The sequence below is a fragment of the Chaetomium globosum genome, genomic scaffold (assembly GCF_000143365.1).
Source record: "Chaetomium globosum CBS 148.51 scaffold_4 genomic scaffold, whole genome shotgun sequence".
In the NCBI taxonomy this organism is placed as follows: domain Eukaryota; kingdom Fungi; phylum Ascomycota; class Sordariomycetes; order Sordariales; family Chaetomiaceae; genus Chaetomium; species Chaetomium globosum.
The window spans coordinates 4558177-4571341 of NT_165979.1; the positions used below are offsets into that span (position 1 = coordinate 4558177).

At 58.1% G+C, this 13165-nt stretch overlaps 5 protein-coding genes across 5 annotated transcripts; 3 read left to right on the forward strand and 2 right to left on the reverse strand.

The window, feature by feature from the left end:
• Window positions 1–1433: 1433 nt before the first annotated feature.
• On the forward strand, window positions 1434–2534 carry CHGG_05202 (uncharacterized protein; the record flags this gene model as incomplete). The annotated part of the gene is made up of 1 exon (XM_001224415.1): window positions 1434–2534. One exon carries the CDS (start codon window positions 1434–1436, stop codon window positions 2532–2534), a length of 1101 nt encoding a protein of 366 aa, XP_001224416.1.
• An 812-nt stretch (window positions 2535–3346) lies between these two features.
• CHGG_05203 (uncharacterized protein) lies at window positions 3347–4851 on the forward strand (the record flags this gene model as incomplete). Its single annotated transcript, XM_001224416.1, has 2 exons — window positions 3347–3506; window positions 3569–4851. The coding sequence occupies 2 exons, from the start codon at window positions 3347–3349 to the stop codon at window positions 4849–4851; spliced, it is 1443 nt and encodes a 480-aa protein (XP_001224417.1).
• Window positions 4852–5335: 484 nt separating this feature from the next.
• Window positions 5336–7357, reverse strand: CHGG_05204 (uncharacterized protein; the record flags this gene model as incomplete). Its single annotated transcript, XM_001224417.1, has 2 exons — window positions 5336–5997; window positions 6058–7357. The coding sequence occupies 2 exons, from the start codon at window positions 7355–7357 to the stop codon at window positions 5336–5338; spliced, it is 1962 nt and encodes a 653-aa protein (XP_001224418.1).
• A 2220-nt stretch (window positions 7358–9577) lies between these two features.
• CHGG_05205 (uncharacterized protein) lies at window positions 9578–10912 on the reverse strand (the record flags this gene model as incomplete). Its single annotated transcript, XM_001224418.1, has 5 exons — window positions 9578–10117; window positions 10206–10496; window positions 10661–10679; window positions 10747–10798; window positions 10861–10912. The coding sequence occupies 5 exons, from the start codon at window positions 10910–10912 to the stop codon at window positions 9578–9580; spliced, it is 954 nt and encodes a 317-aa protein (XP_001224419.1).
• A 611-nt stretch (window positions 10913–11523) lies between these two features.
• Window positions 11524–13020, forward strand: CHGG_05206 (uncharacterized protein; the record flags this gene model as incomplete). The annotated part of the gene is made up of 1 exon (XM_001224419.1): window positions 11524–13020. The coding sequence occupies one exon, from the start codon at window positions 11524–11526 to the stop codon at window positions 13018–13020; it is 1497 nt and encodes a 498-aa protein (XP_001224420.1).
• Window positions 13021–13165: the final 145 nt, after the last annotated feature.

Below are 13165 nucleotides of genomic sequence, written 5' to 3' on the forward strand. Positions count from 1 at the left end.
AAAGGGGGGAGACCGGTTGGGTGTTTGTTCTTCTTAAGAAGGGGTTGGGGGTGGGTTGGCGGTGGTGGGGAGAGAGGGGGTTGTGAGGAGAGAGGGTGTAGGCGTGTGGTGTTCTTGTTGTGGGTGAGGGCGCCGGGGAGTAGCGGAGGGAGGTGGTGTGGGGAGTTGAAGCCACGCTGTGGTGGCGGTAATGGTGATGGTGGGAGCGTTCATGTCCGTATTGGTGCTGTTGCTGTTGTTGGTATTGTTGTGACGACGGCGGTGGCCGATGTGGGAACTGGAGACTACGGGCCGAGGTCGGCGTCGGAGGTATCTCGCGGTCGTCTCGTGGCGCATAACGGCCGTGATTGCTGCTGCTGGTCTGGCGGTCGAGGTCTCGGAGGGTTGGTGAAGTCGGCGCATGTTGCGGCAGCTCTGACACGGAATCTGAGTAGCGGCGGCGGCCCCAGAATCTCGTGGCAAAGTGAAGACGAGGGTCGTCGTGCTCGGTATTAGGGGGCGGAGCCTGATGCCGCCCACCATGGTTCTCCCTGGAGGAGTGAGGTGCCCCATCCCCGGCAATGCCGGCGGATCGCGGCCAGGCGTGGTGCCGACGGGTTGCCATAATGGAATTACTATTGCGTTGAAAGCTGGACTTTGATGGGAGAAGATTTGGAGTGAGCTTGTTGGATTGTTAACAGTGGATGGTGAATGTCAGCTAGTTGTCGCCTTACGGGGTAGCCCCTGGGACCCAGCCCACACCGCTTGGCCGCTCCCGGCTGTGTATGAAGCATGCCGTGTATGGTTAAACGAAGGCCATCCCAAGTTCCAAACATTACACCGCTGAATGGTTGGGTAGTTTTCGTGTCTGGGGTTGCGGCGTGGTCGGCCGCGGCCAGGGCCCAACACCTGGCCCTAGTATTGCTCTGTCGGGATCGGGGCGGCCTGGCTGGCCCAAACCCGGGAATTGTTTCAGTATTCTTTGAAACCACTTTCAGTTGGGCTCGGCGGCCTCGAATCGTGATATAAAGCCCCAGGCCGCCCCTCAGCTTGCTCTCAACATTTCCAACATTTCTGGCTGAATTCACTTCGGCTCAAACATATGGGTTCAGTGGGGAGTCTAAGGACCAGTCCGGCTGCGTAGACCCCAGCCACTTGGCCAAAGTACTTTGCTAAAACAAAATCTGCGGTCCCTTAAATCATTATCTGCATCACAACATGTTGTTGAACAAATGTTGATCAATGTGCAGATCTCCTAATTGTGACCCTAACCCTGCCCCTGACCCCTGAACAGCGAAGGGGTGTGCCAAGTGCCGCTGCTGCCTGGTGATAAGCACGGGGTGTTTTGTTGTTTATTGACATGACAATTTGGAGAATCCTGATCTCCAATTCCCGCCCGTTTTGTGTTTCTTCACTCACACAAAACCACATCTTGGAAACTCCTCCAGATCACCATGCCGTCTTGTCAGCACGAGACCCTCCACCTTGATGTTTCCCCTCATGCAGCCGAGATTGGGTTTGCTCGACCGTCGCTGGCCAAAAGAAAGGCAGCGACGACGGCATCGGGCCGGGCATCAGGAAACACATCAGACCATCTCCTTCTAGAATCACTATTTCCCGGCCCCCTCGTGTTGCCTGATGACTGCCTGGCTATCGACCCAAAAGAACCACCTCAGAGTTTACGGTCATGGACCATGGAGAAGCTCAGGAACCCTTTCACGCCAGAGCGGAAGACTGTATATGTCGTCCCAACGCCAAATATTCCCTCGGGCACGGCCTTCTCCCGCACGCTCAACAGATGGACCCTCCCGTTTGTGCTACAGGCGCCTCTAAAGGAAGGATGTGATGCCCCCAAGGCCAAATACATCCGCAATTACCTCGAGGCCTTCTACCACCCAATCCCCGTCCGCACCCTACCAAACATGGCGAGCTTCGTCCCCTGGACCGAGGGCAAATCCAAGCCCAACCCCAAGCAGCCGCCGCAATATATCGGCCTACAGCTCGGGGACAACGTCACGCGCATCACCACGCGGCCCTGCCCGGATGAGACCTACCCGCGACAGCTCAACCTCAATGACATGCTGGACGCGGCCATCGAAGCGCTGCCCTCGGACGCGTACGCGCTGGTCCTGCTGACCGACCACGACTTGTACGAGGACGACGACGACGACTTCTGCTGCGGGCGGGCGTACGGCAACAGCCGCGTCGCCGTCGTCTCGTCGGCCCGCTACCACCCGCTGCTGGACGAGCCGACCGGGATCGACCGCGAACATACCTGGCCCTTCTCGCACTGCGACGCCTACGTGCAGCGCCTGTGCAGGGATGGTGAGGAGGATCACGAACCCGGGGGCTCAGCCTCCACGACCAGCAGCAGCAGCAGCAGCAGCAGCAGCAGCAGCAGCAACCCGAAGCGACGCAAACTCACCGCCCCGCAACCATCACCACCACAACCCCCCCAGGAACCACAACACCCCCATGACCCGCGTCATCCGGGGCCGGTCTCGGCACCCCCGGACCGAACCACAGCCCGACGGGCATGTGGCTGGCGCGGATAGTGCGCACCGTCGCCCACGAGCTGGGCCACTGTCTGTGCCTGGACCACTGCTCCTACTACGCGTGCGTCATGCAGGGGACGGCGGGCATGGCGGAGGATTTGCGCCAGCCGCCGTATTTGTGTCTGGTGTGCGAGACGAAGCTGGCGCGGGCGGTGAAGGATCTGGGGGAGGGGGGTAGCGGTGATGGGGTTGGGGAGGGGGATGTGTTGCTGGAGAGGTATGAGAAGTTGGTGAGGTTCTGCACGTTGTGGAAGTCGGTGGGCATGTTTGCGGCTTATAAGGGTTGGTTGGAGGAGAGGATTTCGGTGCTGAAAAAAGGCTCGTCGTGAGTCAACGAGGGCCCGCCCAACGGCGACTTTTGATTCTTTAAAGTGTCACTGGTCAGACAGACTCTCGGCATCCCAAATCAGATTTAGTCGGATTCAACAGCCGTGTAACATGGCCCGCGGTTCTGGGCTAAGAAGCCTTCGCTTCGTATTTTAATGGCGCCATCCCGAAGCTCTGCATTCGACTCGGCATGTCGCGGTTGGCCGGGGCCTTGTGAATGCTTCCGCCCTTGTCGTTCCGAAGCCGCGCCCTTTTCGGGACAGGCGTCCATCGCGGATCTGGCTCGCGGTCGGTACCCTCTTGGCACACATGGCTAAATGGCTGGAATCGGGACAACCCTACCTCACGGGCGGGGCCTCGAGGAAGGGGTGACTGGGTCAGTAGTCGTTATATTTGTATAAGAAGGTGAGACTCATGGATAGACATGTCATTAACATACCTCTCAACATTGAAATCCACTATCGCATTCACAACTTCACGATCCCATGGCCCCCACACAAGTTGAGCTCCCTTTGCGGGCCAAGGCCCAAGCCGATGGCGACGCCAGCCAAGCCGAAAGCAAGCTCAGCGGCCCCGTCGCCTTTGGCCACGCCCTAAGAGATGAACAATTCCTCTTTGAACCCTCTTACCGCAACCTCAACCACGGTAAGTCATAACTCCTTCTCTCGCCTGGCACACACCGCCTAGAACTCACACCCCCCACCCAGGCTCATTCGGTACGATCCCCCGCCCCATTCCAAACCCTCCTTCCGGCACTACCAGTTCCCTCCGCGGAATCCGGCCCCGGACCGCTTCCATCCGGGTACGACTACCCCATCCCTCCTCGACGGGCTCCCGCGTCCGCCATCGACCAGCTTACGTCAACGATCCCCCCCTTCGACCTGTCGTCTTCGTTTCCAACGCCAACCTTTGGGGCGTCAACACGGTGCTGCGCAACCTCGCCTGGCACGCCGACGGGCGCGACGAGATCCTGTACTTCGACACGCTGTACGGCGGGTGCGCCAAGACGGTCGACTACGTGGTGGAGGACCGCGCGGGGAAAGTCGCGGGCCGGTGTATCCCGCTGGGGTACCCGTGCGAGGATGCCGAGGTGGTGGCGCGGTTGGTGGGCGCGGTGGAGGCGGCGGTGGAGGAGGGGAAGCGGCCGCGGGTGTGCGTGTTTGATGTGGTGTCGTCGTTGCCCGGGGTGCGGTTTCCGTTTGAGGCGGTGACGGCGGCGTGTCGGGAGAGGGGGTTGTTGTCGTTGATCGATGGCGCGCAGGGGGTGGGGATGGTGGATATTGATTTGGGCAAGGTCGATCCGGATTTCTTTGTGAGCAACTGTCACAAGTGGCTGCATGTGCCGCGGGGGTGTGCCGTGTTCTACGTGCCGCTACGCAACCAGGGCATGATCCGGTCGACGGTGCCGACGTCGCACGGGTTTGTTTCGAGCGCGGGGGTGAAGAGGCCCAACCCGCTGCCGCCGTCGAACAAGTCCGAGTTCGTCACGGCGTTCGAGTTCGTCGGTACCCTCGACAACTCGCCGTATCTCTGCGTGAAGGAGAGTATCAAGTGGCGGGAGGAGGTGCTGGGCGGGGAGGCGCGGATCCGGGACGCGCTGACGGCGCTGGCAAGGGAAGGGGGCAAGCGGGTGGCCGAGATTCTGGGCACTGAGGTGATGGACAATGCTAGCCAGAGCTTGACGAGATGCTCTATGGTGAACGTGGCCCTGCCGCTAGCGGTGCAGCCCGAGGACGGCAAGGCGTTGGAGGGCGAGCTGGCATCACTGCCGTCCTTCCCACAGAGTGACGCCGGAACCATCACACACTGGATGTTGCGGAAGTTGCTGGACGACCACAATACGTTTATCGCGCTGTACATCTATGGCGGTCGCTGGTGGGCTCGGCTCAGCGCCCAGGTCTATCTGGAACTGGAAGATTTTGAGTGGGCGGGCGAAACACTCAAATCGGTATGCGAGCGCGTGGTGAAGGGAGAGTATAAGCAGGAGTAGATGTTCATATCGTAGCTCATCTCTTCACCTCATCACTATCCTCTGGTTGTACTGTTGTTCTCTCTCCTCACAGGGGTGGTGCATGTGACCGACCATCGTCGAATCCTGACGTCGCATAGCAGTGTAAAAGAAACAGAACGACAGAGTCAGGGCCCAAAATCCCTTCACATTGATATCCAAAGCTTAATTACGATACGTACTAGAACATGGCGCTCCCCAAAATCATAACCCCAATGCCAGCTACCCCTTTTCCCCTCCCGTATGCGCAGATCATTACCTCCCAAAATGTGTAATACGAACAAACAATCATGTACGACGGAAAAGAAAAACGCCAGAGAGATGCCACCCAAGCTACACCCACCAACAGAGCAGAGAAAAAACCGCCAACAGACCGCAAGAAACAGCAGAACGCAGAGAACACAGAGAATCGACAAAGAAAAGGGGTATCTCAACGCGATTTGCTCCGTCCATCGTCCCCACACGCTTACTGGCTTATCCCCTTCCACTCCATCATCTCCTTGGTGGTTGGTAGGAACATTTTGGAGTCCCTCTTCGCCGCGTCACTCTTTGCCGCCTCGCTGAGCGATACGGCATACTCGCCACGCTTCTTGATCAAAAACGCCAGTGCCAGCGTCGGCTGCACGTTTCTTCGGGTGGGCTTCTTCTTCGGGTCTTTCCCCTTGCTCTCCAGGCTGACACCGTCCGCATCGTGATGGAACATGGCCCGCGACACGGCCGCCGCCAAGTGTCTCGCATCAGCCTCGGTAATCGCCCCCGTAGCAGCGAGCAGCACCTCGGCGAACAGCGTGAGGAGGTGCTTGGTCAAGTTGCGGTTGGCCGTCGGCAATCGGTTGAGTGCTTCGGTCCAGAAGTCGAGGCCCGTTTCGATGCGCGGGCACGGCGGCTCGATGGCACCTTCTTGTCGCGCAAGCAGGATCCAGGATTTGACGACTGAAGGGGAAATGAGCGGCTTGGGCAATGCCTCGAGGTACACCAGAATGAGGCGCGCCGCATCGTGGACCGTGTAGTCGCTCCCCTCAAAATAGAACTGCTCGCCAAAGGTTGGTGGCGTGCTGAATATGGCCTGCAGGTTGGTGACATTGTACAGGTTTCCGGGAGAAGAAAAGATGTTGGTGTCCGTGCCGCCTAACACGCCAGTTAGTTGTGTTGTTTTGGTTAGATATGTGAAAAGATGGGGTGACAAACCTGCGCGGCGAATAAATTCACAACATTTGTGTACCGAGATTGGAAACGTCCGATGCGACGTGCTCCGTCCCTTGTGAGATATCCTAATCTTCATGGGCGCTACGCGGATGCTTTCCTTCAGATCCACACCGAAGACCACTTCGGACTTCTTTGCCTGCGAGTCTCCTAGCCATGGCATGCGCTGGAAGAACTTGCTGGTTGAGCTGGCCTCGGTCCGGGGGGTCATAGGTAAAGGCGAAATGGGCGTGGTCGCGTCTGGTGTAGACGCCTCATCATCGGGATAGCTCTGCCCCCGCGGCGGGGTAGTAAGTTGCATGGGAGTCAACGATCGCTTTTCCAGGGCCGGATCCTCGACACGACTACTGTTGCGCATCCGTGAAAAAAGGTTGATGGACTTTCGTACAGCGGAATTCGCGTGGCTGGGCCGCCACTCGCCCGAACTGCCGCTTCCCAAAGAACTAACGCTCCGACAGTGACCGCCGCCGTCCACTGTGAGGAACAGCGGCCTGTCACCGCCGTCAGCGGTGCTGTTGCCATATGACACCTCCGTGGGCGTCAGGAGCGACACGCCGTCCGTGTTCGCGTCCTCTTCTTGGATAATACCCAGTCCATCTGATCCGGCCGTCTCGATGGACTTGATGGACATTTTGCGCATCCTGTCTTGCGCTTCGGGCTCGGAAGCGGGGTTAAGGTGGCGTCCAAGCTCGAGGTCGGGAGACAGGAGCTGTGTTAGCGGACGGAAGACGTCAGGAGCGACGCTTGGGGTCACCGGGCCGGAGACGGACGGGCTGGGCCCCATTCCAAATGTATCCTCGTGGTCTGGCATCAACTCGGGCATCTCGCATGGGTGTGAGAAGGGAAATCGTGAAATCCGGCACGACATTTCAGGCTGTGCTGAAGCGACAGTTTGCTCGACGGGGAGCGGCGGCAATGCCTTCTGGCCAACCAGGTTTGTTGGCTGTTCAGCCGGGCGTCTCGCTTGTTGGGTGTGGTGGGTGTGCGGATGCGTGTTGCCGTCGGACCAACCGTTTAATTCGTCGCTCGAGTCAACCACGGAATCGGCGTCGATATCGTCGTTGGTTTTGTCTTCCTCATCTGTCAAACCCACTACCACCCCCCGGATCTGGCCCTGTCGATGGTTGGGGGCCGGCGCTGGTTTTGGGGTTGCCCGACCGCTGCCGTCATCAGCTGAAGCGATCGTGTCCCTGGACATGCGCTGCGTTCCGTCTCCCCCACCACCCCAGCCGAGCATGGCGGCGGCCAACTGCTCCCGCAAGCCATCGTCCAGGATGTCGCTCATGATTGCAACGTCGTAATATCCCTTCCGATGAGCTGTCCGTCACCTCGGGGTCATGACATGGCGTTGTGAGGTTGGTTTTGGGTCTCTCGCATGCTGCACTGTGATGGTCGCTCGGATCGTCTCTCGTCGCTTGCAGAGCTGCAGGACAATGCCTGAGAATGCGTGTGCCCTGGCCGCAATGTTAGTGATTGTGCCGTTTCGAGCGCCCAAATGCAGCAAGCGGCGCAGGGTGGGGCCCGTGCCGTGCAGCGGTTCCGAGGAGTTCGGCCGGGGGTTCCGTGGGACGGCCGGGGGTTGATTCCAGGTCCCCCAGGTGTAAGCGCGGGGATTCCGTCCGTCTTGGGTTGACCGTTGGGCGATCTGAGATTCGGAACAAAAACAAACCGAAACGAAAAAGACGAAGTCAGATCACCATCAAAAATGTTCAGATCAGAGAGAAGGGGAAGAGCCGGCAAGCAATTGCGGGGCCAGGCAGGCTTAATTCAATAACAAGCTTCCCACCTGCCACCCCCTCAACGCTCCTGCTGCCATGCCATGCCATGCCATACCATGCCCATTCAAAAATTTACTCACCGTCTCTCTGCGCTCCTTCCACGCACACCAGGACCTCCAGGTTCCCGTTGGTCCCCCGCGTCCCTCGAACGCCCCCGCAGGTGCTTTTCCAGGCAGGAATGAAAAAGCCACTCCACGCAGCTAAGCTTGTTTCAGGATGACTGCGACGCTGTGCTCTGCCCCCCAAGCTTGCGAGTGCCTGCTGACCGTTCCCCAATCCTGGATCTTTCAGGGGCCGATGGGACATCCCGGGGTGTTTTCCTTCGCCCAGGCCCTGGCTTGAACAACATCGCAACCAGCGTCGTATCCATGACGAGGGGGTTCTGTCCTGGAATTTGGCCGAAGAAAACGCCACCGACAGTTCCTTTTTTTTTTGGGAAGAATTATGGTAAAAAGCATCAAAAATCCCTTAATTCTTCATGTACGAAGGACATACCAAGCTTTCTTTTTTTGGGTAGGCACTAAGATTTAGGGCGGATTCCCAACGCGATCCATCTGCAAGATGTCGAAAGCAAACATCCCAGGCTCGAGTATCTGAACAACAAGAGTCCTCAACATGCAGGTTTGCATCGGCTGTGCCGCGAATTACCACCCTCCCAGGACCACCCGGGCACTCCACTCCACCACCGCGACATCGCTTCCAGCGTGCAAGCACCCAAGCACCCAAGCACCCACACACACGCACACCGCATCCGATCCGCATGCACCTCATTTCTAACCACAGTTTATGCACGATGGTAGGAGGATGGCTACCGAGCTTCCCTTCCCCTTTACCCGCAACCCGGGATCACGGCCCACCGACAGCAGGTCGCGCCGATGGGCCGCCCTGCGGCACGGTCTGAATTTTGAGGTTTTGCACGACCGTATGTAGAATAACGAATTCGTCCCACCCACTGCCAAGATGAAAACGAAACATCAAACAACGGCACAGCAGGTTTGGCCAACTCCAGGCAATAAAAAGCAGGCTACTGATCCGCCGATCCGCTCGGATCTCCAGGATCGATCCGGGAGCAGGATTCAGGCAGCTCCAGAACGGTTCTTGACGCCAGCAGTTTGACTTTGCGGGGGTGGAGCCCCCTTTCCCCTTTCTCCTGACAGTCTTGAATTTCAGTCGAGTTGACTATCGACCAGTCAGTCGAGCGCATCATTTGTTTTGTTCGTCCAGGCCGAATCACGGACAGCGATGGGTGGTCGAGGTCGGACGATGGATGAGTAAGGGCCTTTGTCTGGATTGGTGACTAACGACAAATACACCTCGGTGAACCCACAGGGTGGTGCCAAGGGGGGATCTTTCAGGCTGCCGAGTGTCAAAAGGGGACAGTCGCGAGTCGTCTGCTAAACTACCGATTTAGGAACCGCTGGATTCGGAAAAGGATTAAAAGTCGGGAGGCCCGAGTGTCAGTCTAAGTTTGGACCATGTGAATCCTTCGGAGGGCCGGCTCCAAGACCCAAACCCGATCTGCCTGTTTTCCTGTGCCCGTCGATTCAGGGGCACAATTCGCGAGTTACAATCTTGAACAACCCTTCGTTGGACGGACATCTCTCGGCTTCTCCGCATGGACACCCCGGCGCCCAGCTCGACAAACCAACCAACACCACGAGCCAGGAGAGGGAAAGCAGAGCGCAAGCCTGCATCGTGATCATAAACCAACCAACTTAGACCGGTCCCTAAGACCGGCCTGTACTCTTCCCTCCCGCGCCGTTAAACGCCAAAATGGACTCGACCGTATCCACCACAGTCTTCTCCAGCCCAGTATACTCCAGCCCCAACACCTCCTTCGACCGCGAGTTATCAAAGGCCCAGTGCTCCTCGGGGAAATCATCCTTTACATTCTCCGCCGGCGGCAGCAGCGTCTCCAGCTGCGGAAACCGGCACCGAACAATGCTCGCGATCAAGTAGTTTGAGAAGAAGCCCCCCACCACATAGAAGCGCTTTTCGGCGGCGTCGGGGACCGTCATGGCGCGCACGTGGGCCAGCGCCACGTCGCGGACGTCGACAAAGGTAAAGACGGGCGCCGTCGGGGGCATTCCCTCGCGCATGCGGCCCTGCACGAGGTTGCGGATGCGGTGGTTGGACGTGTTTAGGTTGTCCAGACTGTCCAGGCTGCGCGGGAGCGGGCCGAAGGTGTAGGTGCAGTTGATGGTGGCGAGGGTGAACTTGTCGGGGTGTCTCTTGTAAAAGTCCCAGGCGTATCGCTCGGCGAATGTCTGTGATGGATCAAAGCGGTGATATGTTAGCGAGCTTCGGGGTCAAGGGTTTTTGTAGGATGTTTGCTCTGGGCGGAGAGGGCCTTACCTTGCTGGCCCTATAAGTGTTTGCTGGGTCCATGGCCTCCTGCGAGGTAACTTTACACCAACAGGACTCGTCGTACACTTTGGGGTGGTTGGGTGGGTCGAGCATGGCAGCCGACGAGGAAGTGAAAACGACGCGTTTGACACCAGGTGCATAGCGGTATAATGAGTTGAGGAGGCCGCTTATCCCGTTGATGGCTGGATCAAGGCATTCTTTTTTGGGATCTTCCCAACGCATTCGATACGGCGAGGCCGTGTGAACAACGTAGTCGATCGGAGGACTAGACACGACCACCTAGTTTATGTCAGTCAGCCGAACCCTCTTCTGGGATGCCGGCACGCTACCTTATCGAATGCGCCCTCTTTTGCCATATCGTCGATTACGGTAACCGACAGCTGCCGTCTCAATGCCTCATCGATAGCGTTGACCATGCGTGTCGCCTTTTCCCAGGATCTCACCGTTACGACAACGTCGAAACTAGGAGGGTGTGGTCAGTTCTGGATGTGATTGTTTCCTTCGCACCCATCCATGATCTCTTGCTTACCCATGGTCCAGCAGACAATCCAGAACATGCGAAGCAATGAAACCAGTCCCACCTCAGCAAACGTACTAGTCAGTGACATGTTAAAAGCATTGCACATCACGATACCCGCCTTACCTGTTAACAGGACCTTGCCTTTGGAAGGCGGCTGAGTGTCGTTCGTCGACATTATGTCGATGCCCGGGTTGAATCTGTCGAATTTGTTCCAAGCCTTCTAATTGATTTGACGAGTGAGAGGGAGGAAGTGATATTCGAGCTTCCGCGGGAATTATGTTGCCAAATGCGTAGTAATACAAGTGCTGCTTTGAATTAAATGATTTGGACTGTGGTTCGATTCGCCTGTAAGAATAAGCATTTCCGTCGAAGAGCTTGACGAAGGGGCCAGGAAAAAGCTTTACTAGGTAGGTGTTGCCGCAGCTATCGCGCCCAGTGAGACATGCAGACGCGACAAGTGGCCGGCAATCCCCAACGTAACCCGACGGCAAGCCCAACATACGTTCCAACGTCCAAGACGAAATAGAAAGGACGGAGCGACCCACTCCTACCTCGGCACCGAAGCACTCTCCGTACCACGAACTTGTCGTTGTCGATAAGACAACAACAAAAAAAATCGTTCTCAGGGGTCAGCATTGCGCGAGGGAGTCAACCCTCCCGTGCACTGAGGCAGATCACCAGCGTATTCTTCTCCCTGTTGAATGTCCGGGATTGCGCATCAGCAGCTGCCTACAAGGTCAGATACTCTCTTTGTATAGCAACGGCCGGCTATTACCGAAATACAACATGCCTCCAGCGGTTTCAGACGACCCCCTCCATGTCGCCATCATCGGCGGGGGTATCACGGGCGTCAACCTAGCCCTTGGCCTCCAAGCCCGCAACGTCTCGTATACCATCTACGAGCGTTCCACGGGCTTCCGTGAGATTGGCGCGGGCATTGGATTTAGCCCCAACGCCGAGCGTGCCATGGCTGCCCTCAACCCCGACATACTCGCCACCTTCAAGCGTCTGGCTAACCCCAACGGCGAGGATTACTTCCGGTGGGTAGACGGGTACGAGACGAACGATTTGATCTTCCAGCTGCACGTCGGAAAAGACGGGTTCCAGGGCGGCCTCCGCAGCACATTCCTCGAGGAGTGGTCGAAGCTGATCCCCCCTACCGCCGTGCACTTCGGCAAGCAACTCGACAGTATCACCGAGCCCACGGCCCCCGACTCATCGAAACTCCGGCTGCACTTCAACGACGGCACGACCGCCACAACCGACGTTGTCATCGGCTGCGACGGCCTCCACTCCCGCGTCCGCCAACTCCTCCTATCCCCTCCCCTGACGAGCCCACCGCAACCAAACCAGCCCCCATCCCCTGACGACCCAATCCCCGCCACGACCGACAACTTAACCTACACGCACAAGTTCTGCTTCCGAGCGCTCGCCCCCATGCCCGCCGCCATCGCCGCGCTCGGCGAAACCAAAGCCACGACGCGCTTCATGTACAACGGCCCCGGCGCGCACCTGATCACCTACCCGGTCGGCAACAACACGCTCCTCAACATCCTCGCCGTCATCTCCGACCCACTCCCCAACTCCAACTCCACCACCACGAGCACCACTGCAAATCCCTGGCCCCACCTCCGGCACACCACCCCCGGCCACAAGCGCGAAGCCGAGCAGGCCTTCTCGCGCTGGACCGCCACGGCGCGCGCCATCGTGGGCCTGCTGCCGGACGCCGGGATGGACAAGTGGGGGCTGTTTGACCTGGCGGAGCATCCGGCGCCCTACTATGCTCGGGGCAGGGTGTGCGTGGCGGGGGACGCGGCGCATGCGGCGGGACCGCATCTGGGGGCCGGGGCCGGGATGGGGGTCGAGGATGCGTTGGTGTTGGCGGGGGTTTTGGCCGCGGTGGATGCTATGATGAGAGGGGTGGGGGGTGGTGATGGGGATGGGGATGAGGAGGGTCATAATGGTGAGGGTGGGGGAAAGGAGAAGGGAGAGGAAAATGTAGAGAAGGGTAACGAGAAGGTAAGAAAAAGGAATGACGGAAAGAAGGGGTTGCTGGAGAGAGCGCTGCAGGTATACAACGAAGTGAGGTATTCGCGGACTCAGTGGGTGGTGCAAGCGACCAGGGAGGCGTGTGATTTGTTTCAGTGGCGCGACGAGAAAGTCGCTAGAAACCCGGAGAGGTTCGGTCGCGAGATTACGCAACGCTTTCATAGGGTTTGGGAGTATGATGTGGATGGCATGGTGGAGGAGGCGCTGGCGAAGCTGCGTGCGCCGGCCCCTTAAATTGTTTGTTTACTTGGTTCAGGCCTTCGGGTCTCCTTCGCTAGTTTACCAGGGAACCAATAAGTGACCATCATCAAGCCCAAGCCAGATAGACTGCGTTTTTGACGTCAATTTGCAACAGATCCCACTGCAAGCCGAGCTGGTG